At 37.3% G+C, this 23,695-nt stretch overlaps 1 protein-coding gene across 33 annotated transcripts in view; it reads left to right on the top strand.

Annotated features, from left to right (window-relative positions):
- The window catches only part of ENOX2 (ecto-NOX disulfide-thiol exchanger 2), a 263,608-nt gene that overhangs the window by 123,917 nt on the left and 115,996 nt on the right, over nt 1-23,695 (top strand). For 8 of the 33 annotated variants that reach the window (XM_072743765.1, XM_072743762.1, XM_072743766.1 and 5 more), the window contains one exon: nt 7,159-7,218. The exons of 22 other annotated variants lie outside the window; for them this stretch is intronic. In XM_072743765.1, coding sequence (XP_072599866.1) covers nt 7,191-7,218 — 28 coding nt within the window. In that variant the 5' untranslated portion in view covers nt 7,159-7,190. Of the gene's footprint in view, nt 1-7,158; nt 7,219-17,168; nt 17,253-23,695 lie in introns of all 33 variants that reach the window. 3 more of the 33 variants (XM_072743769.1, XM_072743767.1, XM_072743768.1) reach the window with 1 other exon arrangement.

Genomic DNA, 23,695 nt, shown 5'->3' with positions numbered 1-23,695 from the left:
GCAGTTTGTTCTCTGTAGCCAAAATATCAGAAAAGAGCAACCTAATAAGATGGAAAACTTATAGACGATAGATAAGTGCTCTATGCTAACCAAACAGCACAGAAAAACTGGCCCTATTCCCACCTGTTCTAAGCTAAGAGGGAAACGTGGATTTCCATCTTTGTGACGCTCTAGCAAGGCACTCCATTACCTTACCAGAGACCCCTGCCAAGGTAGTATGAGAGAAGACAAGGTACTTTACTGGAATTTTCATCGCCACTGGCCAGCAATGAATCACTCTTCCCCCACGCTCCCACTGTATCAGGGGAGATCATCTGGGATGCTTGGACATTTACTCCTCTCCAAGATTTGACAGTTACAAGGCTATCTCTCCCTACTGTTGTGGTGTTAGAGGAGGTACTAGAGATTCATAACTTTCATTATCACCAAGCAATAACAAAGCCACCCCTTATCAGGTGTCAGTGGAGACTATGTGGGTGGCTGGAACTCAAACACCTGCCCATCAGTAATGAAGAGACCACCCCCCCTCAGATGTCAGTGGAGGCTGTGGAGAACTTGGACTCCTACCTGCACCTGGCAGTAATGAGATAGCACTCCCTTTCCCCTGCTAGAATGATGTTAAATAATGCCCACTAAAACAGAAGGTTTAAATAAGATCCAGAAAAATATCCAAAATATATAGATTTCAATTGAAAATCACTTATTGTGCCAAGAACCAGGACAAATTCAAAGTGAATGAGAAATAATAACATCAATAGATATAAACACTAAGTTGGTGGAGAGATTAGAATTGTCTGACAAAATTTCAAACCAGCCATGATAAAATCTTTCAATGGGGAAATATGAACATGCTTGAAACAAGCAAAAAAAAAAAAAAAAGAAAAGAAAAAGAAAGAAAGAAAGAAAGAAAGAAAGAAAGAAAGAAAGAAAGAAAGAAAACATCAGCAAACAAAGTCTCAGCAAAAATATAGAAGTTATAAAGAAGAACCAAATAGAAAATTTTGAATGGAAAGATACAGCAATGTCCAAAAGAAAAAGCTCCATGGTTAAGATTAATAGCAGAGTGGGAAGAACAGAGGGAAAAATTGGTGAACTGGAAGATAACACAATAGAAATTACTCAATCTGAACAACAGAGAAGTAGTAGACCAATAAAAAAAAATGGCAGAGAGATTCAGAGACCTGTGGCACTTTAATAAAGATGTAGCATTCAACAAAACTAAAAGACAACCTACAGAATGGGAGAAGATATTTGCAAATGACCTATCAGATAAAGGGCTAGTTTCCAAAATCTATAAAGAACTTATTAAACTCAACACCAAAGAAACAAACAATCCAATCATGAAATGGGCAAAAGACATGAAGAGAAATCTCACAGAGGAAGACATGGACATGGCCAACATGCACATGAGAAAATGCTCTGCATCACTTGCCATCAGGGAAATACAAATCAAAACCATAATGAGATACCACCTCACACAAGTGAGAATGGGGAAAATTAACAAGGCAGGAAACAACAAATGTTGGAGAGGATGCGGAGAAAAGGGATCCCTCTTACACTGTTGGTGGGAATGTGAACTGGTGCAGCCACTCTGGAAAACTGTGTGGAGGTTCCTCAAAGAGTTAAAAATAGACCTGCCCTACGACCCAGCAATTGCACTGTTGGGGATTTACCCCAAAGATTCAGATGCAATGAAACACCGGGACACCTGCACCCCGATGTTTCTAGCAGCAATGTCCACAATAGCCAAACTGTGGAAGGAGCCTCGGCGTCCATCAAAAGATGAATGGATAAAGAAGATGTGGTTTATGTATACAATGGAATATTCCTCAGCCATTAGAAACGACAAATACCCACCATTTGCTTCAACGTGAATGGAACTGGAGTGAAGTAAGTCAATTGGAGAAGGACAAACAGTGTATGTTCTCATTCACTTGGGGAATATAAATAATAGTGAAAGGGAATATAAGGGAAGGGAGAAGAAATGTGTGGGAAATATCAGAAAGGGAGACAGAACATAAAGACTCCTAACTCTGGGAAATGAACTAGGGGTGGTGGAAGGGGAGGAGGGCCGGGGGTGGGGTGAATGGGTGACGGGCACTGAGGGGGACACTTGACGGGATGAGCACTGGGTGTTATTCTCTATGTTGGTAAATTGAACACCAATAAAAAATTAATTTATTAAAAAAAAACAGTGCCCATTACCATAACACCCAATGCACAGTTTTACCTCTGTCTACCTGTCCAGCCTCATATTGCACCCCTCTGCTCCAGCTCACAGGGCTTCAGACACAAAGACGCTTTTTCAGTTCCTTGAGAAAGCCAGGTTTGGGTGTGTGCATGTGCCCAGAATATTCTTTGGCTGAGATGGGTTCTTCATAACCTCAAGTTCCAACTTAAATGACACTTCCAAAGATAGGACTTCTTGGACCATGCAAAATGGAATAGAGAACCTCTTGTCCCTATTACCATTCTTAAAATCCTATTCTTTTCCTTCATTGTTCTTATCATAATTTATAATTATTAACTCATGTTTACCCACATAGTTTCTGTATCTTTATACTGCAAAAATCTTGGGAATGTGGGTCATGTTCATTTTACTGATTTATGTTTGTATTGCCTAACTTAAATATGGAAACCAGTAATAATGATTCATATTTTGCACCTTCTGACCTTCCAGCACATAGTAAAAAGAAATGCATTGCTTTCTCAGGGATGTCAACAGACATCCCCTAGGCATTGTCATGGGCTCCTAATCTCATCTTTGGGAATGGAACTTCTGACCTCCATCACTTCAGATCCCAACTGCTGTTTCCAGTGGACATTTATTACTAGTTTTCAAAATTTTAAACTTCATATAATTCTTGGCATTGCACTTCCACTTCTCTTCTGTGAAGACTTTTGTGAAGTGATACAGAAATGAATGCAAATAAATGGATATTTATCATAGCATTCTTTATAATAAGAAAAAATACTAAAAATAATTTAACTTTACATATATGAAAGTTTGAATAAAGTGTGATTCATTCATAAAAAAAAAAAGATGTAGCATTCATTTCAAAAGAGTTCAAGAAGGAAAGAAGAGAGGAGGCGGGGTAAGATGGCGGAAGAGTAGGGTTCCCCAAGTCACCTGTCCCCACCAACGTACCTAGATAACATTCAAATTATCCTGAAAACCTACAAATTTGGTCTGAGATTTAAAGAGAGAACAGCTGGAATGCTACAGTGAGAAGAATTTACGCTTCTATCAAGGTAGGAAGATAGAAAAAAAAAAGAAATAAAGCATCCAAGGGGGAGGAGCCCCCCCCCCCCACGAGGAGCCCAGCTAAGGCCGGTGGCGAGTGCCCCCAGGACAGGAGACCCCAGTCCCGGAGAAGCGGGAAATTTACTAATCTTCCTGGGCGGAAAGGCGCTCACAGGGAGCTCGGGCAGGATCCCAGGAGGGACAGGGATGCCCCCAGGCTCCCAGGGGCAGTAATGAGGAGGTGCGCCCCAGGGTAGAGTGTGCCACACACCGCGGCCGAGCTCCCTAAAGGCCTGGAGCACGCCCGGCAGGGCCCCAGGAGCAGCTGAGGCTGCGGCTCAGGCGGCGGCTCGTCATGGAGGGGGCTGCACGGCCCTGGAAGCGCAATTCCAGCAGCGCAGACCCCGGAGCCCAAGGCACCGGGAGACACAGCCCAGGATCCGGCACTCCCCCCGGGACAGGCAGAGGCTGGGAGGTCACAGAACAGCAGGGACGCTCCTGCTGCCGGGCGGCCCCAGGCTGTGCAGAGCAGTGCCCCCGCCCCAGAGCGTCAGGCCCCTGCGGACTGGGAGACTGCCGCTGCCGTGGTTGCTGCTGGAGCTGACTCCAGGGCTGGAGACCTGGCCGCCACCACTACTGTTGTTCCTCCTGGTGTCACTTTGTGCCCGTGACTGAGCGGGGCCGCCAGGGAACAGGGACCTCACAGGATAAACAGCTCCCACTGAACCGTGCACCTGGCAGGGGCGAGGCAGCTCCCCCAGGTACAAACACCTGAGAATCAGCACAGCAGGCCCCTCCCCAGAGGGAAGGGAGGAAGACCAGCTGGAAGACCAGCTGGAAGGACGGGGGAAGAGAAAGTGCTTGACCAAGCAGCAGGAAAGTTCCAGGGGGAAGTCTAGGGAATTACAATATATAGAATCAGAGGATCCCCCTCCTTGTTTTTGTTTGTTCCCCTTTTATTTCTTTTTCCTTCCTTTTTCCAGTACAACTTGTTATTAGCCACTCTGCACTGAGCAAAATGACTAGAAGGAAAAACTCACCACAAAAGAATCAGAAACAGTACTCTCTCCCACAGAGTTACAAAATTTGGATTACAATTCAATGTCAGAAAGCCAATTTAGAAGCACAATTATAAAGCTACTGGTGACTCTGGAAAAAAGCATAAAGGATTCAAGAGACTTCATGACTGCAGAATTTCATCAGGCTGAAATTAAAAATCAATTAAATGAGATGCAATCCAAACTGGAGGTCCTAACGATGAGGGTTAATGAGGTAGAAGAATGAGTGAGTGACATAGAAAACAAGTTAATGGCAAGGAAGGAAGCTGAGGATAAAAGAGAAAAAAACAATGAAAAGATCATGAGGAAAGGTTATGGGAAATAAATGATAGCCTCAGAAAGAAAAATCTACGTTTAATTGTGGTTCCTGAGGGCGCCGAAAGGCACAAAGGACCAGAAAGTGTATTTGAACAAATCATAGCTGAAAAATTCCCTAACTTGGGAAGGGAAACAAACAGGCATTCAGATCCAGGAGATAGATCCCCCCCTAAAATCAATAAAAACTGTTCAACACCCCGACATTTAATACTAAAACTTGCAAATTCCAAAGATAAAGAGAAGATCCTTAAAGCAGTAAGAGACATGAAATTCCTAACTTTTATGGGGAGGAGTATTAGGTTAACAGCAGACCTCTCCACAGAGACCTGGCAAGCCAGAAAGGGCTGGCAGGATATATTCAGGGTCCTAAATGAGAAGAACATGCAGCCAAGAATACTTTATCCATCAAGGCTCTCATTCAGAATAGAAGGAGAGATAAAGAGCTTCCAAGATAGGGAGAAACTGAAAGAATATGTGACCACCAAACCAGCTCTGCAAGAAATATTAAGGGGGACTCTGTAAAAGAAAGAGAATGTCCAAGGAAACAATCCACAAAAACAGGGACTGAATAGGTATCATGATGACACTAAATTCATATCTTTCAATAGTAACTCTGAACGTGAATGGGCTTAATGATCCCATCAAAAGGTTCAGGGTTTCAGACTGGATAAAAAAGGAAGACCCATCTATTTGCTGTCTACAAGAGACTCATTTTAGACAGAAGGACACCTACAGCCTGAAAATAAAAGGTTGGAGAACCATTTACCATTCCAATGGGCCTCAAAAGAAAGCAGGGAACCTCCTGCTTCCATCCTCATATCAGATAATTAAAGTTCATCCCAAAGTTCATCTCTTAGAGATGAAGAGGGACACTATATCATACTTAAAGGATCTATCCAACAAGAGGAAATAACAGTTATGAATATTTATGCCCCTAATGTGGGAGCTTCCAAGTATATCAATCAATTAATAACCGAAGATAAGGCATACTTAGATAATAATACACTTATACTGGGAGATTCAACATGGCGCTTTCTAGAATTGACAGATATTCTAAGCACAACATTTCCAAAGAAACAAGAAGAGTGGTATATGTATACAATGGAATATTACTCAGTCATTAGAAATGACAAATACCCACCGTTTGCTTCGACGTGGATGAAACTGGAGGGTATTATGCTGAGTGAAATAAGTCAATTAGAAAAGGACAAACATATGGTCTCATTCATTTGGGGAATATAAAAAATAGTGAAAAGGAATGAGGGGAAAGGAGAGAAAATGAGTGAAAATATCAGTGAGGGTGACAAAACATGAAAGACACCTAACTGTGGGAAACGAACAAAGAGTAGTGGAAAGGGAGATGGGTGTGGGGGGGTTGAGGTGACTGGGTGACAGGCACTGAGGGGGGCACTTGGCGGGATGAGCACTGGGTGTTATGCTATATTTTGGCAAATTGAACTCCAATAAAATGTGTGTGTGTATATATATATATATATATACACATATATATAATATATATTATATATAATGTATATATACATAGATGTATATATATACATATAAATGTATAATATATATACATATATATATGTATATAATAAAAAATAAAAAAAGAAGGAAAAAAGAAAGAAGGTGGGGCTGAAAAAGTACCTGAAAAAAATAATGTCTAAAAACTTCCCAAATTTGTCAAGAGATAGAAACTTACTAAATAACCCATGGGTCAAGGTAGAAGTCCCAAGTAACGTTTTTTTAAAAAAACACACTGAACTGAAGGAAATGAAAATCCAACATATTAAAATGTGTGGAAAGCAGCTAAAGCAGTGCTGAAAGGGGAATTTATATCCCCAACTGCATATGTTATAAAAGAGGATAAATCTCAAATCAACAATCTGAGATCCCACCTTAAGAATATATAAAAATAAGAAAAATAAACCCAAGTCAAGTGATGGAGGAATTAATAAAGAACAGAAGTCAATGAAATTGAAAACAGAAAGACAATAAAGAAAATTATTGAAACTGAATCTGAAAAAAGTAAAATTCATAGCACTTTAGCAGGGCTGACAAAGGGGAGAAAAGAGAAAAAGAAAAAGGAAAAAAGAGAGAAGCTACAAATTGCTAATATGAAAAATGATAGAGGATATCACTATATACTGCAGCTATCAAAGGTTAATAAGGGAATATTACAAACAATTCTACAGACCATGTAAAATTTTCCCAGCTTTATTGAGATATAATTTACATAGAACATTGTATAAGTCTAAAGTACACAAATGCAGTTATTTGATACATGCATATGTTGTGAAATGTACACTACAATATGGTTAGTTAACATATCCTTCACATCATACACTTACCATTTTTTTGTTGATGTTGTTATGGTGATAATGTGAAAGCTCTACTCATAGCAACTTTCAAGTATGTAATACTGTATTGATAACTATAGTCACTATGCTGTATTAGATTTCTGCAACTTATTCATCTTATAACTGAAAGTTTTTACCCTTTAACCAATATCTTCCTATTTCCTCCATATTTCAGCTCTGGCAACCAACCTTCTACTCTCTATTTCAATGAGTTCGGCTTTTATAGATTCCACACGTAAGTGAAATAAGTGAAATCATATGGTATTTCCCTTTCTTTGTCTGACTTATTTCACTTAGTGTGATACCCTCAAGGGTCACCCATGTTGTCTCAAATGTCAGGATTTCCTTCTTTTTTTGTAGAAGAACAATATTCTTTTGCATGTGTGTATGTGTATAGGTACCACTAAAAGTGCACCAGAGTTCCCTTTTCTATACATCCTTGCCAGCATTTGTTATCTCTTATCTTTTTGATAATAGTCATTCTAATAGGTATAAGGTGATATCTCATGTGGTTTTGATTTCATTTCCCTGATTAATGATGTTGAGAATCTTTTTATATACTTGTCCATTTGTATGTCTTCTTAGGGAAAATGTCTATTCCAGTCCTCTCTGCATTTTTAAATTAACTATTTGAGGTTTTGCTATTAAGTTATGAATTCCTTACATGTTTTGGATATTAATCCCTTACCAGATAGATGGCTTGCAAATGTTTTCTCCTATGCTTTAGGGTTGCCTTTTCATTTTGTTGATTGTTTCTTTTGCTGTGCAGAAGTTTTTTAGTTTGATGTAGTCTTATTTATTTTTGCTTTTGTTGCTTGTGCTTTTGGAGGTGTATTCAAAAAGTTGTTGCCAAGACTAATGTGAAGGAGCTCTTTCCCTATGTTTACATCTAGTAGCTTTACAGTCTCAGATCAGACTTTTAAATCTTAGTCCATTTTGAGTTAATTTTATGAGTGGTGTGAAATAGGAATAGAAAATTTTATGAGTGGTGTAAAAAAAATTTGTTTGTGGATACAGATTTATTGAAGAGACTATCCTTTCCCCATTCAGTATCATTGGCTTCCTTGTCAAACATTAGTGCACTATATATGCATGGGTTTATCTCTGGGCTTTTGATTCTGTTCCATAGGTCTCTATGTCTTTTTTTGTGCCAGCATCATACAATTTTTATTATTATAGCTTTGTAATGTAGTTTGAAATCAGGAAATGTGATACCTCCAGCTTTGTTCTTTCCCAAAATTGCTTTGGTTATTTGGGGTCTTCTGAGGTTCCATATGAATTTTAAAACTGTGTATTCCATTTCTGTGGAAAATGCCATTGGAATTTTGATAGGGATTGCATTGAATCCATAGATGACTCTAGGAAATAAGGACATTTAAAAATATTAACTCTTCTGATCCACGAACACAAGATATCTTTCCTTTTATTTGTGTTTTCTTCAATTTCTTCCATCAATGTCTATGGGTTTTGGAATATTCAACTTTTATTTCTTTGGTTCAGTTTATTCCTCAATACTTTATTAATCTTGATTCTTTTAAATTAGATTGTTTCCTTTATTTAGTTTTCAAGTAGTTTATTGTTAATGTATAGAAAGGCAACTAATTTTTGTATGTTAATGTTATATCCTGCAACTTTACTGAATTTCTTCCTTAATTCCTACAATGTTTTAGTGGAGTCTTTAGGGTATATATGTAATATATATTGTCACTTTATATATTACACATATTTATATATATACTTATATATATGCATATATATAATCATGTCATCAGCAAACAAAGACAATTTTATTTCTTCCTTTCTGATTTAGATGCCTTTTATTCCTTTCCTTGCCTACTTGCCCTGGCTAGGACTTCCAGTACTATGTTGAATAGGAGTGGTAAGACTGGGTACCCTTGTTGTGTTCCTGATCTTGGAAAGGTTTCAACCTTTCATTGTTGAGTATGATGTTAACCTTCTCAAATGTGATATTTATTATGTTGAGGTGTTGTTACTAGCTTTTATAATAAAAGGATGTCAGGTTTTTAAAATCTATTGAGATGATTATATGATTTTTGTCTTACATTCTCTTAACATGAATTTATTAGCATTATTTATTAGCATATATTGAACTATACTTGCATCCCAAGAATAAATACTTTTTGATCACAGTATATGATTCCTTAAGTGTGCTGTTGAATTCAATTTGTTAGTATTTTGTTTGAGAATTTTTATTTATTTATTTTTTATTTAATTTTTATTGGTGTTCAATTTACCAACATACAGAAAAACACCCAGTGCTCATCCCGTCAAGTGTCCACCTCAGTGCCCGTCACCCATTCCCCTCCAACACCCGCCCTCCTCCCCCCTTCCACCACCCCTAGTTCATTTCCCCAAGTTAGGAGTCTTTATGTTCTGTCTCCCTTCCTGATATTTCCCAACATTTCTTCTCCCTTCCTTTATATTCCTTTTCACTATTATTTATATTCCCCAAATGAATGAGAACATACACTGCTTGTCCTTCTCCGATTGACTTATTTCACTCATCTATATTCACTAGGGATATTGGCCTGTAGTTTTCTTTTCTTGTAGTATACTTACCTGACTTTGCTATCAGGATAATGCTGGCCTTGTAAAATGAGTTTGGGAGTATTCCCTCCTTTCTATTTTCTGGAAGAGTTTGAGAATAATTAGCATTAATTCTTTAAATGTCTGGTAGAATTCACCTGTGAAGTCATTTGGTCTTGGACTTTTCTTTATTGAGAGGTTTTGGTTACTGATTCAAATGACTTGTTATTGGTCTGTTCTGTTTTATTTTTATTATTTCTTCATGACTCTTGATAGGATGTATGTATCTAAGAATTTGTCTATGTCTTCTAGGTTGTAAAATTTGTTGGCATATGATTGTTCACAGTAGTCTCATGATCCTTTATATTTCTGTGGTATCAGTTGTAAGGTCTCCTCTTTCACATCTAATTTTATTTAAGCCCTCTCTTCTTTTTTCTGAGTTTAATTAAAGGATTGCCAATTTGGTTTCTTTTTTCAAAAAACTAACTCTTAGTTTTGTTGATCTTCTTATTGTTTTTATATTCTAAATTTCATTTACTTTATCTCTGATCTTTGTTATAATCTTTCTTCTGCTAACATTAGGCTTTGTTTATTCTTGTTTTTCTAGCTCCTTGTGGTCTAAGATTTGCTTTTTTTAATTTTAGGTCTTTTTTCATAATATAAACTTTATCACTATAAAATTCCCTGTTAGCCCTGCTTTTGTTGTATCCCATAAGTTTTGGTATGTTGTGTTTCCATTTTGTTTGTTTCAAGATATTTTTTTATTTCCCTTTTGATTTCATCTTTGACCCATTGGTTGTTTAGGAGTGTGTTGTTTAGTTTCCATGTATTTGTGGATTTTCTAGCTTTCCTCCTGTTACTGATTTTTATTTTTGTAGCATTTTTGTGGGTGGAAAAGATACTCGGTGTGATGTAAATCTTTTAAAGATTTAAAATCTTGGTGTGATAAAATCTTTTTAAATGGGGCAGCCCGGTTTAGCGCCACCTTCAGTCCAGTGCGTGATCCTGGAGACCTGGGATCGAGTCCCACATCAGGCTCCCTGCATGGAGCCTGCTCCTCCTTCTGCCTGGGTTTCTGTGTGTGTGTGTGTGTGTGTGTGTGTGTGTGTGTTTCATGAATAAATAAATAAAATCTTTAAAAAAATAAATCTTTTTAAATGAACTGAGACTTATTTTATGACATAACACATGTTCTACCCACCCTGGAGAATGCTCCATGTGCACTTGAAAAGGATGTGTATTCAGGTGACATTTGATGGAATGTTCTGTACATTTCTGTCAGGTCCATTTGGTCTAAAGCATAGCTCAAGTCCACTGTTTCCTTGATAATTTTCTGTCTAGATGATCTACCAGTAGTTGAGAATGCGATATTGAAGTCCCCTACTACTATCATATTGTTGTCTATTACTCTGTTCAAATCTGTATTTACTTAATGTACTTAGGTGCTACAATGTTGAATACATATGTATTTATTAGTCATTATATCCTTTTGATGAATTAACCTCTTATCGTTATGGAATGACCTTTTTGTCTCTTGTTATCATTTTTGACTTAGAGTCTATTTTTTCTGATATAAGTGTAACTATCCCTATTCTCTTTGGGATTCCATTAATGTGGAATATCTTTTCCCATTCCGTCACTTTAAGTCTACATGATTCTTTGAAGCTGAAGTTAGTTTCTTGTAGGCATAGTTGGGTCTTGTTTTTTAATCTATTCAGCCACTCTGTCTTTTGATTGGAGAATTTACTCCATTTACTTTGAAAGTAATTGTCAGTAGGTAAGGACTTAACTCTTGCCATTTTGTTAATTATTTCTTGGCTCTCTTGTAGTTTCATTGTGCCTTTCTTTCTCTCTTGCTGTCTTTCTTTGTGAATTGATCATTTTCTGTGATGGTATGTTTGATTCCCTTCTCTTTATCTTGTTTGTATCTACTATAGGATTTTGTCTTATGGTTACCCTGGGGCTTACATCAAGCATCTTATAGATATAACAGTCTATTTTAAGCTGATAACAACTTTTGTATCACACAAAAACATTATTCTTTTATTACCCATACATTTTATGTTCTTGAGATAAAAATTTGCATGTTTTTATGTTGCGAATCCATTAACAAATTATTGTAGCTGTATTTTAAGTATAAGTATTTTTCAACTCTTTTAACTAGCTTTAACTAGTCTAACTATAATTATTTAACTATAAGAATTATCAGTATTTTTGTCCTTTAATCTTTATACTAGATTTAAGTGATTAACACAGCAGCACATTGCAGTATTAGAATATTCTGAGTCTGACTATATATTTACCTTTGCCAATATGTGGTATATTTTCATATATGTTTTCATGTTACTAGTTTATGTACTTTTATTTTATCTTGAACTTTTTTCAGCCTTTTTTGTAAAGCAGATCTAGTGGTAACAAACTCCCTCAGCTTTTCTTTATTTGGGAAACTCTTTATCTTTCCTTCATTTCTGAAGGAGTTTTGCTGAGTAAAGTATTCTTGGTTAGAAGGATTTTTGGTTTGTTTTTGTTTTTGCAGCACTTTGAATATATCATTCCATTCTCTCCTGGCTTGCAACATTTCTGCTAAGAAATCTGCTTATAGCCTTTCTCTTATATGAGAGTTTTTTCTTTTTGCTTTTAAAATTCTGTCTTCATTTTAGACAGTTTTTAAATGTGTTTTGGATGGAAATTTTGGGATAACCTAATAACTTCATGGACTTGGATATCCAAAATTTCCCCCAGGTTTGGAGATGTTCTCAGTTATTATTATTATTATTATTATTATTATTATTATTATTATTATTTCTTTAATCTTTGTACCCCTTTCTTCCTCTCTTCTGGTACTCCAGTGTAACTTATTTCTTTCAGTAATGTTCCAAATGTCCCATAGGTTTCCTTTTATTCTTTTTTATTCTTTTTATTTTTGCTTTTCTTACTGCATAATTTCAAATGATATGTCTTCAGTCTTGCTGCTTCTTTCTTCTGCGTTGTCCAGTCTACTATTGAAACTCTTGATGAAATTCTTTACTTCAGTCATTGTGTTCTTCAGATCCAAAAGTTCTCTGATTCTTTATGTTTTCTGCCTTTTTGTTGAACCTATTTTGTTCTTATATTGTTTTCTTGATTTCATTTAATTATTTATCTGTGTTTATAGCTCTCTGAACATCTTTAGAACAAATATTTTGAATTCTTTCTCAGGCAATTTATGTATCTCCATTTCTTTGGAGTCAGTTATTGGAAGTTTACTGTGTTCCTTTAGTGATGTTGTTTCCCTGGTCTTTTTTGAGATCCCAGTGTCCTTGCACAGGTGTCTGCATTCGAAATTAGGAAGCTAAGACCTTCAATTGCATATGAGGGCACGCTGGAGTGTGATGTGACCCCAAGTCTAGTGGTACAGGGAACCATGTGTGAGGTCTGTGGTGGTTCAGCGTCTGGAGGCAGGAAGCATAGTGACTCATCAGTGCAGTTCGCTAGGGTCCACAGCATTGACGATTGTGTGGCCCTTGGCAAGTGCTATAAAAATCTGCAGAGGCTGAAAGGGCTGTTGAGGTCCTTAGCAGCTTCTTCAAGTACAGCAGCTAGGGACCATGAGGCAGCAATGGTGGACAGAACAGTAGTATACACACACTGGCTGCAGAGGCCAGCTACAGCTGTGTCATAGTAGGGACTGGTTGCAAACACACATATAGTGATGGGGCCAGGGCAAGGCACAACAGTTGGGCCAACTGCATGCATACTGACCCTGGCTGTCAGCATGTATTACTGTGGTTAGTGGGTCTTACCACAAGTACACAGCAATAGATGCTGGTGTCACATGTTAAGTTGTGGGTGTGAAGGTACACAGCTAGAGGGGCTAGCCCTGCATGTACATATGGTAATGAGGGTCAGCCATGGGGATCTAAGCTGGCATCTTGCTTTTCTGCAGCTGTAGTAGTCTGGACTGGTGATTGCAGCCTCCAGCAGGGGAGGGAGGGAGCAAGGAGAAGTTCTGGCAGCTAGCATATTTGAATGTGAATACCTAAGGAGTGGAAAACCAATGAAATCTGCAGGAGATCTGCAGCAATTATGCTGGTCATTGGTTTCTTCAGTGGCTAAAGCTGTCAGGGTTGTCTGCAGAGCAGGTCACTGGAAATTACGGTCATTCATGCTTTATGACTGGTATTGGTAGCCCCTGCTATTCCCCCTGTTTTCCTAGCTATCTCTGTACATCTCTGCCTTGCAAGTGTCTGGGCAGAGTGAAACCCAAGAGGGTCCTTCATGTAGTGCCCTGAAAGGCAGGAGTAGCTGGTTGCTCATGCCACTGTTTCTTTCCCAGCAAAGGGAGCTCTTTCTAGCTGGGGTGTTCCCTCTTGGCACTTTTAGTGTAGGCAAAATGAAACTATTCTACGTTCCCTTGTTGTATGGTTATTCTTAGTTTTTTTGTTATTGTTGTTGTTCCACTGTGTTGCTGAAGTTTCTTAAATGGACTCTAGAACTTTCCCAGAGCTGTTTTTGATTGTGGATAGCTACACAGTCTCTTCCAGGAAATAGAAGAAAGAACAATTTCCAATTGATTTTGTGAAGCTAATATTATCCTGCTATCAATGTGAGACAAAGACAGCACAAAACACAAAAGTATAGACCAGTATCCCTCATGAATATAGATGTATAATCCTTTATAAAATATTTGCAAACCAAATTCAATAATATATAAAAATAATTATACACCATGATCAAATGAAGTTTATTTTAGGGATGCAAGGGTTGTTCAATATTTGAAAATCAAGCAATGTAATCTACTATACTAACAAGCTAAAGATGAAAAATGTTTAAATTGTATCAATCAATGTAAAAAATAATTTTAAAAATTAAATATCAGTCATGATAAAAACTTTGAAAATAAGGAATAGAGGGTAATATCCTCAACTTGATAAAGAGCATCTACTATGAACCTATAGCTAACATTGTGCTTTCTGATGAAAGACTGAATTGCTTTTCCCTTAGGACTAAGAAAAAGGCAAGGATGTCCACCCTCACCACTCTTATTCAACAAAATGTTCATACTTTTAGCCAATGAAATAAGGCAGGTAAAGGACATAAAAGGCATACAAATCAGAATGATAACACTGTCTTTACTAGTCGATGATATGATCATCAACATAGAAAATCCCAATGAATCTACAAAGAAAAAGATCTCCTAGAACTAATATTTGAGTCCAGCAAGGTTGCAAGATACAAAATAAGCATACAAAAATAAACTTTATTTTTATTGAATTAATATATTGTATACCTGAATCTAATATGACACTGTATATTAACTGGAATTTTAAAAATATGTAATTTAAATAAACTATTTTATATATTTATATATTACCAATGAGCATACAGACACTGAAATTAAAAACACAACCATTTAAAATAATCCAAACAAAATGAAATACTTAAATACAAATTTACCAAAACATATACAAAAATCTACGTACCGAAATTTATAAAACACTTATGGAAGAAATCAAATAAGATCTAAATAAATAGAGAGGAGGGAAAAAAGATTTAAATAAATGGAGAAACACACTGTGTTCATTTATCAGAAGGCATGACACAGTAAAGATGTTGATACTCTTCAAAGTGATCTTTAAGTTCAATTAAATTCCTATCATAATTCCAGCAAGGTATTCTCAGAGACATAGACAAACTTATCCAAACATTTATATGGAAAGGTACAGGCCATAGAAGCACTATGTCAATCTTGGAAAAAGAGTATATTTGGAGGAATCAATCTACCCAATATCGTCTTACTGTACAGCTACAGTTATCAAGACTGTGTGGTATTGATGGAGCAATAGTTACATAGATCAATAGAACAGAATAGAAAACAGAAAAATAGACCCATATAAATGCACTCTACTGGTTTTTCAAAGGTTAACTCAATGGAAGGAGCAATTAGACATCTGTAAGCAAAAATAAAATAAAATAACCTGGATCTAAACCCCATTCCTTACACAAAAGTTAACTCAAAATAGATTACAATTTTAAAATGTAATATTATAAAACTTCTAGGGAAAAAATAGAAAATCTTTGGGACCTAGAGCTAGCCAAAAGTTTACTTAGATGACACCCAAAGCAGTCCATGAAAGGATACATTGATAAATTAGACTTCATCAAAATGATATTTTTGTTCTGTGAAAGACCTTATGTATAGGATGAAAAGAAGCTATAGACCATGAGGAAACTTTTGCAAATCACATATCCAATAAAGGATAGATACCTAAGATATATAAAGAACTCTCAAAGCCAACTGTAGTTGGAGAAATAATCCAATGAGAAAATGGGCAAAGGGCATAAACAGATATTTCATCAAAGAGTATATATAGATGGCAAATAAGTACTTGAAAATATGCTCAATATCATTAGCCACTAAGGAAATTCAAATTAAAATCATGAGCTATCACATATGAGAATGGCTAAAATTAAAAACACCAACACTAAATTCTGGCCAGGATGTGAAAAATCACTGATACATTGCTGATGGGAATGTAAATTGGTACAGTCACTGTGGAAAAGTTTGTTCTTTCTTAAAAAAAAAAAAAAAAGCTAAACATGCAACTTCCATATAATCCAGCAATTGCACTCTTGGACATTGACCTCAGAGATATGAAGACTTATGTTTACATAAAAACCTGTATGTGAATGTTTACAGCAGCTTTATTCATAATAGCCAAAAACTACAAACAACCCAAATATCCTGCAGTGGATAAATTGTTAAGCAAGTCTTGGTATACCCATACCATGGAACACGAACCAACAATAAATAGAATGGAAGTATTGATAAATGCAATAACATGGATGAATCTTTAGAGAATTCTGCTGAGTGGGCAAAAAAGCACCAATCCTGAAAGGATATGTACTACATATGATTCCATTAATACAACATTCTTAAAACTACAAAAATTATAGAAATAGAGAATAGATTGGTGGTTACCAGGGGTTAAGAAGGGAGTTGGTGAGAGATGGAATTGGGTATGACTATAAAAGAGCAACATGAGGGATCATTGTGATGAATGTTCTATATCTTGACCACATCAGTGTCAATATTGTTGTATTGTTCTATAGTTTTGCCAGATGCTACCATATGTCAATATGGTTGTTTTGTTCTATAGTTTTGCAAGATGCTACCATTGTGGGGAAATGGGTAAAAGATACATAGTATTTCTGTATTATTTCTTATATCTGCAGGCAAATCTACGCTTATCTCTAATTGAAAGTTTAATTAAAAAGAAAACATTAAGAAGAATGACCACTCAAGTGTCAAGACACTTAAATACAGCTGAATCCCAGTTCTGAAAAGCAGTGGTAATAAAATTAAAACAACAGGGATTGGGCAGAGCTGTATTCAAATTGGTGACCAATCCAACCTTTCCTCTCTGGCCATCTTAAAGCATGGATGAAAATTTAGCCATGGCAGGATTTTGTTTTGTTTTGTTTTGTTGTGGGTTTTTTTTTTTTTTTCGCTGAAGCCTGTCTAGCCTTATTGCAGAGAATGTGAAGGTATAGGAATAAAGCTGGATTCTTTCTGGAAGTATATTGTGTAAATTATATGGATCTGCCCCCTATGGCCAGTAATCCTAAGTATATGACTTTGTTCTTTCACCTGTACAGCTTGGACAAAATGCACTGTGCATAACTACAGGGGTGAAGGACATGAATTTGTAAAGAAACAAGCATGTGTATGAATGAGAACAGGTATGCTAATACTGGCTAGATGAATGTTGCCACATACCCACAGAGAATTTCACATCCTCATTCCAAGGAAAATATTGGAAGATGAAGAAAATAGAAGAATGGGTAACTAAGATTTGAAAATGTTTGTAGAATGTATGGAAATTGTATGCTTTAGTGATAGGAAATAGTCTGAAAAAATATGTAGCATTGTGCCTCCAAAGATGAAAATTCATTTACCACAGTGCAGGGTACTTTATGCCAAGACATTTTCAAGTAATGGCTTTCACCTGAATAAATGTGCTTTGTGCTGCCACAGCTCTCATCTTTTTCAGAAGCAACCATTGCCAATGGTTTACTCTAGTTAATAAGTTAGAATTTTTATGTCACAGGCTGTTGTCTCAGGCCCAGGGTCAATTTGCTCATCAATATTCTTCCTTTTCCCCACTAGGCCCTCACCCCCAGTTTATCCATCCAGAAAATGGGAATAGTATGCCAAGAGATTATATTTATAGAACAGAGTTTTAAGCATGAGATCCATTCAGTCTGGAGAAAGTATTAATGAGCTTGCCAGTAGTCAAGTTACAAACCCAAAATACCAGAAATGTAAAACACAGGTATACACTAATACAGTGCTCCTTCAGAAGCTACACAGGAGAAGCAGCTTCAGAAAAGAAATTAATGTCGAACAGTGTTAAAGAGTCCCTAACTTGGGGGGCAACTGGGTGATGCGGTTGATTGGGCCTCTGACTCTTAGGTTTGGCTCAGGTTGATCCTTGGGGTTGTAGGATTGAGCTCGGTGATTGAGGATCCTTGGGGTTGTAGGACTGAGCTCGGTGATTGAGGATCCTTGGGGTTGTAGGATTGAGCCCGCATTGGGCTCGGTGCTGAACACGGATTCTGCTTGAGATCTGTCTCCCTCTCCCTCTGACCTTCCCACTCATTCTTTCTCTCTCTCCCTCTCTCTCTCAAATAAATAAATATTCTTAAAATGTCCCTAACTTACAAAATGATTTAACTACAAGTTGCATCTGAAGTAAAGTATACTATCCATGAACAGTATTCCAAAACAAAGGGCAACATCGATGGACAACATTCCTAGAGAAGGTGGAACATTTATTGGCAGCATCCCAAGAAAGATTCAGTATCCATGAATACCATTCCCAGGAAAAGTACAATATCCACATATAGCAATTTAAAGCCAAGTTCAACATCCTTCCCTATTGAAATGTATGACACTAGCTAATAAAGGATCTACATCCTTGTCTCATTGTGGAAATATCCACTACCCCAACTGTTTAATATGGGCAACACTGAAGAAAGAATTAGAATGAAAATTGGTCCAGAATTTGTTTTTTTCTGTGATCCTGTGAGAGGTAAATAAGTCAATGAGAAAACAGAAGTTTCTAGATTTTAGGTAGGTTTTAGATTTCTAACTTTTGAAAATCAAAAGTTTATCCTTATGGATTATTTGTTTCCTTTATAACTGACATATGTGGCAAAACTTTGAGGAAAAAAAATTGTATCATGAAACCTGATCTAAGATATGACCCCATATGCTTAGTACTCAGGCACGCATGGAATTCCAGATCTATAAAACTATAAATGATGTTAGAGATACATCTTCATTTTTAAAAATTTTTTTTATTGGAGTTCAATTTGCCAACATATAGCATAACACCCAGTGCTCATCCCGCCAAGTGCCCCCCTCATTGCCCATCACCCAGTCACCCCAGCCCCCCGCCCACCTCCCCTTCCACTACCCCTTGTTCATTTCCCAGAGTTAGGTGTCTCTCATATTTTGTCACCCTCAGTGATATTTTCACTCATTTTCTCTCATTTCCCTTTATTCCCTTCCACTAATTTTTATATTCCCCAAATGAATGAGACCATATAATGTTTGTCCTTTTCCGATTGACTTATTTCAGTCAGCATAATACCCTCCAGGTCCCTCCACATCGAAGCAAATAGTGGGTATTTGTCATTTCTAATGGCTGAGTAATATTCCATTGTATACATAGGCCACATCTTCTTTATCCATTCATCTTTCGATGGACACCAAAGCTCTTTCCACAGTTTGGCTATTGTGGACATTGCTGCTAGAAACATTGGAGTGCAGGTGTCCCGGCGTTTCACTGCATCTGTATCTTTGGGGTAAATCCCCAGCAGTGCAATTGCTGGGTCATAGGAAAGATCTATTTTTAACTCTTTGAGGAACCTCCACACAGTTTTCCAGAGTGGCTGTACCAGTTCACATTCCCACCAACAGTGCAAGAAGGTTCCCCTTTCTCCACATCCTCTCCAACATTATATTCAGGGTCCTAAATGAGAAGAACATGCAGCCAAGACATTTTTAAATTTTTTAAAAATTTTTTAAGATTTTATTTATTTACTTATTCATTAGAGAGAGAAAGAGAAGCAGAGACATAGGCAGAGGGAGAAGCAGGCTCCATGCAGGGAACCTGATGTGGGACTCAATCCCGGGACTCCAGGGTCACGCCCTGGGCCAAAGGCAGGCGCTAAACTGCTGAGCCACCCAAGGATCCCCATCCTCATTTTTTACAGAGAGCAGAGTTGCTATTAGATGTTTAATAATAACAATGATAACAATTATAATAACAATAACAACAGAAGTAATAATAACAGTTTTTGGAGCTCCTACTATGCCAGGCACTGTTCTAAGAACTTTACATGGATTATTTCACTTATTCCTCCTAACAACCCTCTCTGAAGTCATTTATGATTGTAAGCCCCATTTCATAGACAGAGACACTGAAATGCAGAGAGGTTTAATGACATTGTTCCATAATGCCTCTAAATATTTCCTTATAACTGGGGCTTGGACCATAAGATTACCAACCTAGACCATCAAGCAAAAATCAAGTGATTGTTCTGATATAATACAGTCTGCAGAATTCTGGGTTGCTCTATGTTTCAGTGAAGATGTAATTTTCAGACAGTCTATACAGGGTCTATATGTTATGTGATTGGTTCCTTAACTCCTATTCTCATTAGAATAGAATTACTCAACATTCTTGACTTCTGGAAGCTTACTTAAGATGTAAACTCAGTGAAAGGTTTACAAGACATGCTCAAAGAACATAGATTTTGCTATATTTTTCAATAATATAAGTAATAATAAGTAACAATGCTTGCAAGACATCACAATTGGTGTATACCTGTTTTTTTGTTTTGTTTTGTTTTGTTTTATACCTGTGTTTTAAAGGTACCAATTGACATATTAGACTTACGTTGCTGAAAATTGGTATAATCCATGCGTTTTTGGCAAGCCAGGGACTGTCAGTCCTTTCTCTGAGATATGTGTGTTCAACTGGCAGAGGTTGGAAAAAGATTTACAGTTTCACTCTTATAAAAGATTAGTGCCATTAGTGTCTATCTCTATAGCAGCATCAAAGGGGAAACAGATGAACAGATGGCCAGGGAGAGATAGATGAACAGTCAGAGAAATAGGAATGGACAGAGTTGGACTGAGACAAGAATAAGCAGATATGAAAGGAAGACCAAGAAAGAGACATAGACCCAGGTGGGAAAAAAGAAAAGCAAAGAGAAACACAGATAGTCATAGAAATCAACAGACAAATTAGAAAGAAGGAAGCATATCAAGAGAGATGAGCAGACAGTTGCAGAGAGGCAGACAAACTATAAGACGGGGAGACAGGAAAAGAAGGAAAAAAGGAAAGAGGGTCAGAGACAGCAGTAAGGAAGAGGGAGAAAGGTAGAGACGGAAACATATGGAAAAAGCTAGAATGAGGGAGAGAGCCAAAGAGAAAGACCCAAATGAAAGGAAATTAAAGAACTAAAGGGAAACAGAAAATGAAGGAGAGAGAGTCAAGAAAAGAGAGAATGAAACTGACAGAAAGAAGAAGAGAGTCACACTCCTAAAGAAAAGGAGCCTGAGACACAGAAAAGTGGGGAATGGGAGTTTCAGAGAGAAAGGAAAATAGACTGGGGAGAGGATGACAGAGAGAGAAGCAGATAGAACATATAGACTCAGAGAGAAAGAGCAAGGGACAGAGAGAGAATGGGAGCTGTACACAGAACCAGAGCCAGAACAACACAGAAACAGACACTACAAGAGACAGAAAAAAAAAAAAAAGCCAGACAGGCAGGGATTAAGAGAGGAGAACAGTGAGAGAGCCAATGAAAGAGTCTGACAGAGATAGATAGCCAGAAATATATTGGAGAAGCAGAGGATGAGACAGGCTAAGAGGCTGACAAGAGAGAAATAGAGAGACTGACAAGAAGAGAAACAGGAAGAGACAAAGAGAAAATATTGCAGAGAGACCGACACACACAGAAAGAAAGAGCAGGAGAGCCAGAAAGAACATAGCAGAGTGAGAGGCAGGCTGAGACAGAAACTAGGGAGACAGGGTCAGAGGGAAAGGTAAACACAGACAGAGGTGCAGATGGACAGACAGGGAGACAGAGTGATCAAGCAGCTGACACAGAGGTAAGCCAACAGACAGAGATCAGAAAGACACCGAGCAATACAAAAAGTGGATGGAGAGCTGTAAGGAGAGCCAACTGAGTGTACAGAGAGACAGATGAGTTAGTGCAAGGGGAGAGAAAAATAGTGAGAAAGATGGAGTCGGTGACAACCAACAGGAAGGCAGAGAAACTGACAAAGAAAGAGGAAGGGGAGAGGAAACAATGAGAAAGGGGAGGCAGATGGAGAAAGAACAAACAGACATGAAAGAGTCAGATTGATGCAAAAAGACCAACAAAATAGTTTTCAGAAACAATCAGATAGAAAGACTCAATCTGTCAGAAAGAGACAGAGAAATAAAAAGAGGGAAAAAGGAAATTGATGTTAACTAGACTTGTTGCAATGGTTATTTCACAATATATACCAATATCAAATTATTACATTGTACACCTAAAACTAATTTAATGTTATATGTCAATTATATATCTCAATTTTTTTTGAGAGAGAGAGAAAATGCACAAGCAGAGTGGAGTGTTGGGGAGAGGAAGAAAGAGAATCTTAAGCAGGCTCCAAGTCCAGCATGGAGTCTAGCATGGGGCTTCATCTCACAGCCCTGAGATCATGACCTGAGCTGAAATCGAGAATTGGACGCTTAGCCAACTGAGCTACCCAGGTGCCCCTTTATCCCAATTTTTAAAAGTATTTGAAAAGCAAAGGTTGGGGGGGGGGACTAACAAACTGGGAACAAATATTTGCAAACTATATAACTAGTTGCTAAGTTATGCTGCTAAGTATATATAGTATATATATAGTATATATAGTTGCAAACTATATAACTAGTTGCTAAGTTGCATGCTATGGGTCTAGCATGCAGAACATATAAAGAACTTTTGCAATTCAACAACAAAAAGACGCAAACAAAAATTGGCTTAAGGACTTGAATAGGCATTTCTCTATAGAAGATATGCAAAGGGATGCTAAGCACATGAAAAGATTCTCAGCACCATCAGTCATTAGGGAAATACAAATCAAACTACCTGATGCCACTTTGTATCCATTAGGGTGGCTGGAATCTAAAAAATTGAAAATATCAGCTGTTTTATGTGGGAAATTGGGACCCTTCTAAATTTCTAGGGAGGTTGTAAAATGGTTCAGGTATAGTGGAAGAGGTTGGTGTTTCCTCAGAATTTAAACATAGAATTACCATATGACCTAGCAATTTCACTTCTAGATATATTGAATTTCACTTCTAGAGAATTAAAAGGTACTCACATAACATGTACATGCATGCTCATAAGAGTAATATTCACAATAAGTAATTGGCAGAAATAGTCCAAATGTCCATCAATGGATAAATGGATAAATAAATAATCATGTATCTCTACAATGGACTATTATTCAGCCATATAAATAAATGAAGTAGGACTACCAGCTTCCATTTCTGCATGTAAGGAGCTTGTAAATCACCACTCCATCCTAATAGCAAGTTAGATGTTTATAACAGTTTAATGGGTAATTGCCAAAACTTGGAAGCAACCACGGTATCCTTCAGTTGGTGAATGAATTAATAAACTGTGGTAAATTCCAGCAATGGAATACTACTCAGCACTAAAAAGAAATGAGTTATCAAGCCATGAAAAGACATGAGGATTTAAATGCATCCTACTAAGTGAAACAAGCCAATCTGACAAGGCTACATATCTGTTGATTCTAACCATACAATGCTCTGGAAAAGGCAAAACTGGAGATGGTAAAAACATCAGTGGTTGTCAGGGGTTGGGGGATAGCTAAGGATGAATAGGCAGAGAGTACAGAAAATTTTTAGGGCAGTGAAAATACTTTGTATTATATCATAATGATAGATACGTGTCATTATACATTCTGTCCAAATCTATAGAATGTACAACACAAAGAGTGAACCTTAATGGAAACTATGGACAATTATGATGTGTCAGTATAGGTTCATCAGTTGTAACAAATTATCAGACTCTGGTTGTGCAATTCTGATGGGGGATTCTCA

The sequence above is a fragment of the Vulpes vulpes genome, chromosome X (genome assembly GCF_048418805.1).
Source record: "Vulpes vulpes isolate BD-2025 chromosome X, VulVul3, whole genome shotgun sequence".
NCBI classification, from domain to species: domain Eukaryota; kingdom Metazoa; phylum Chordata; class Mammalia; order Carnivora; family Canidae; genus Vulpes; species Vulpes vulpes.
This window is presented reverse-complemented; position numbering and strand designations above follow the sequence as displayed.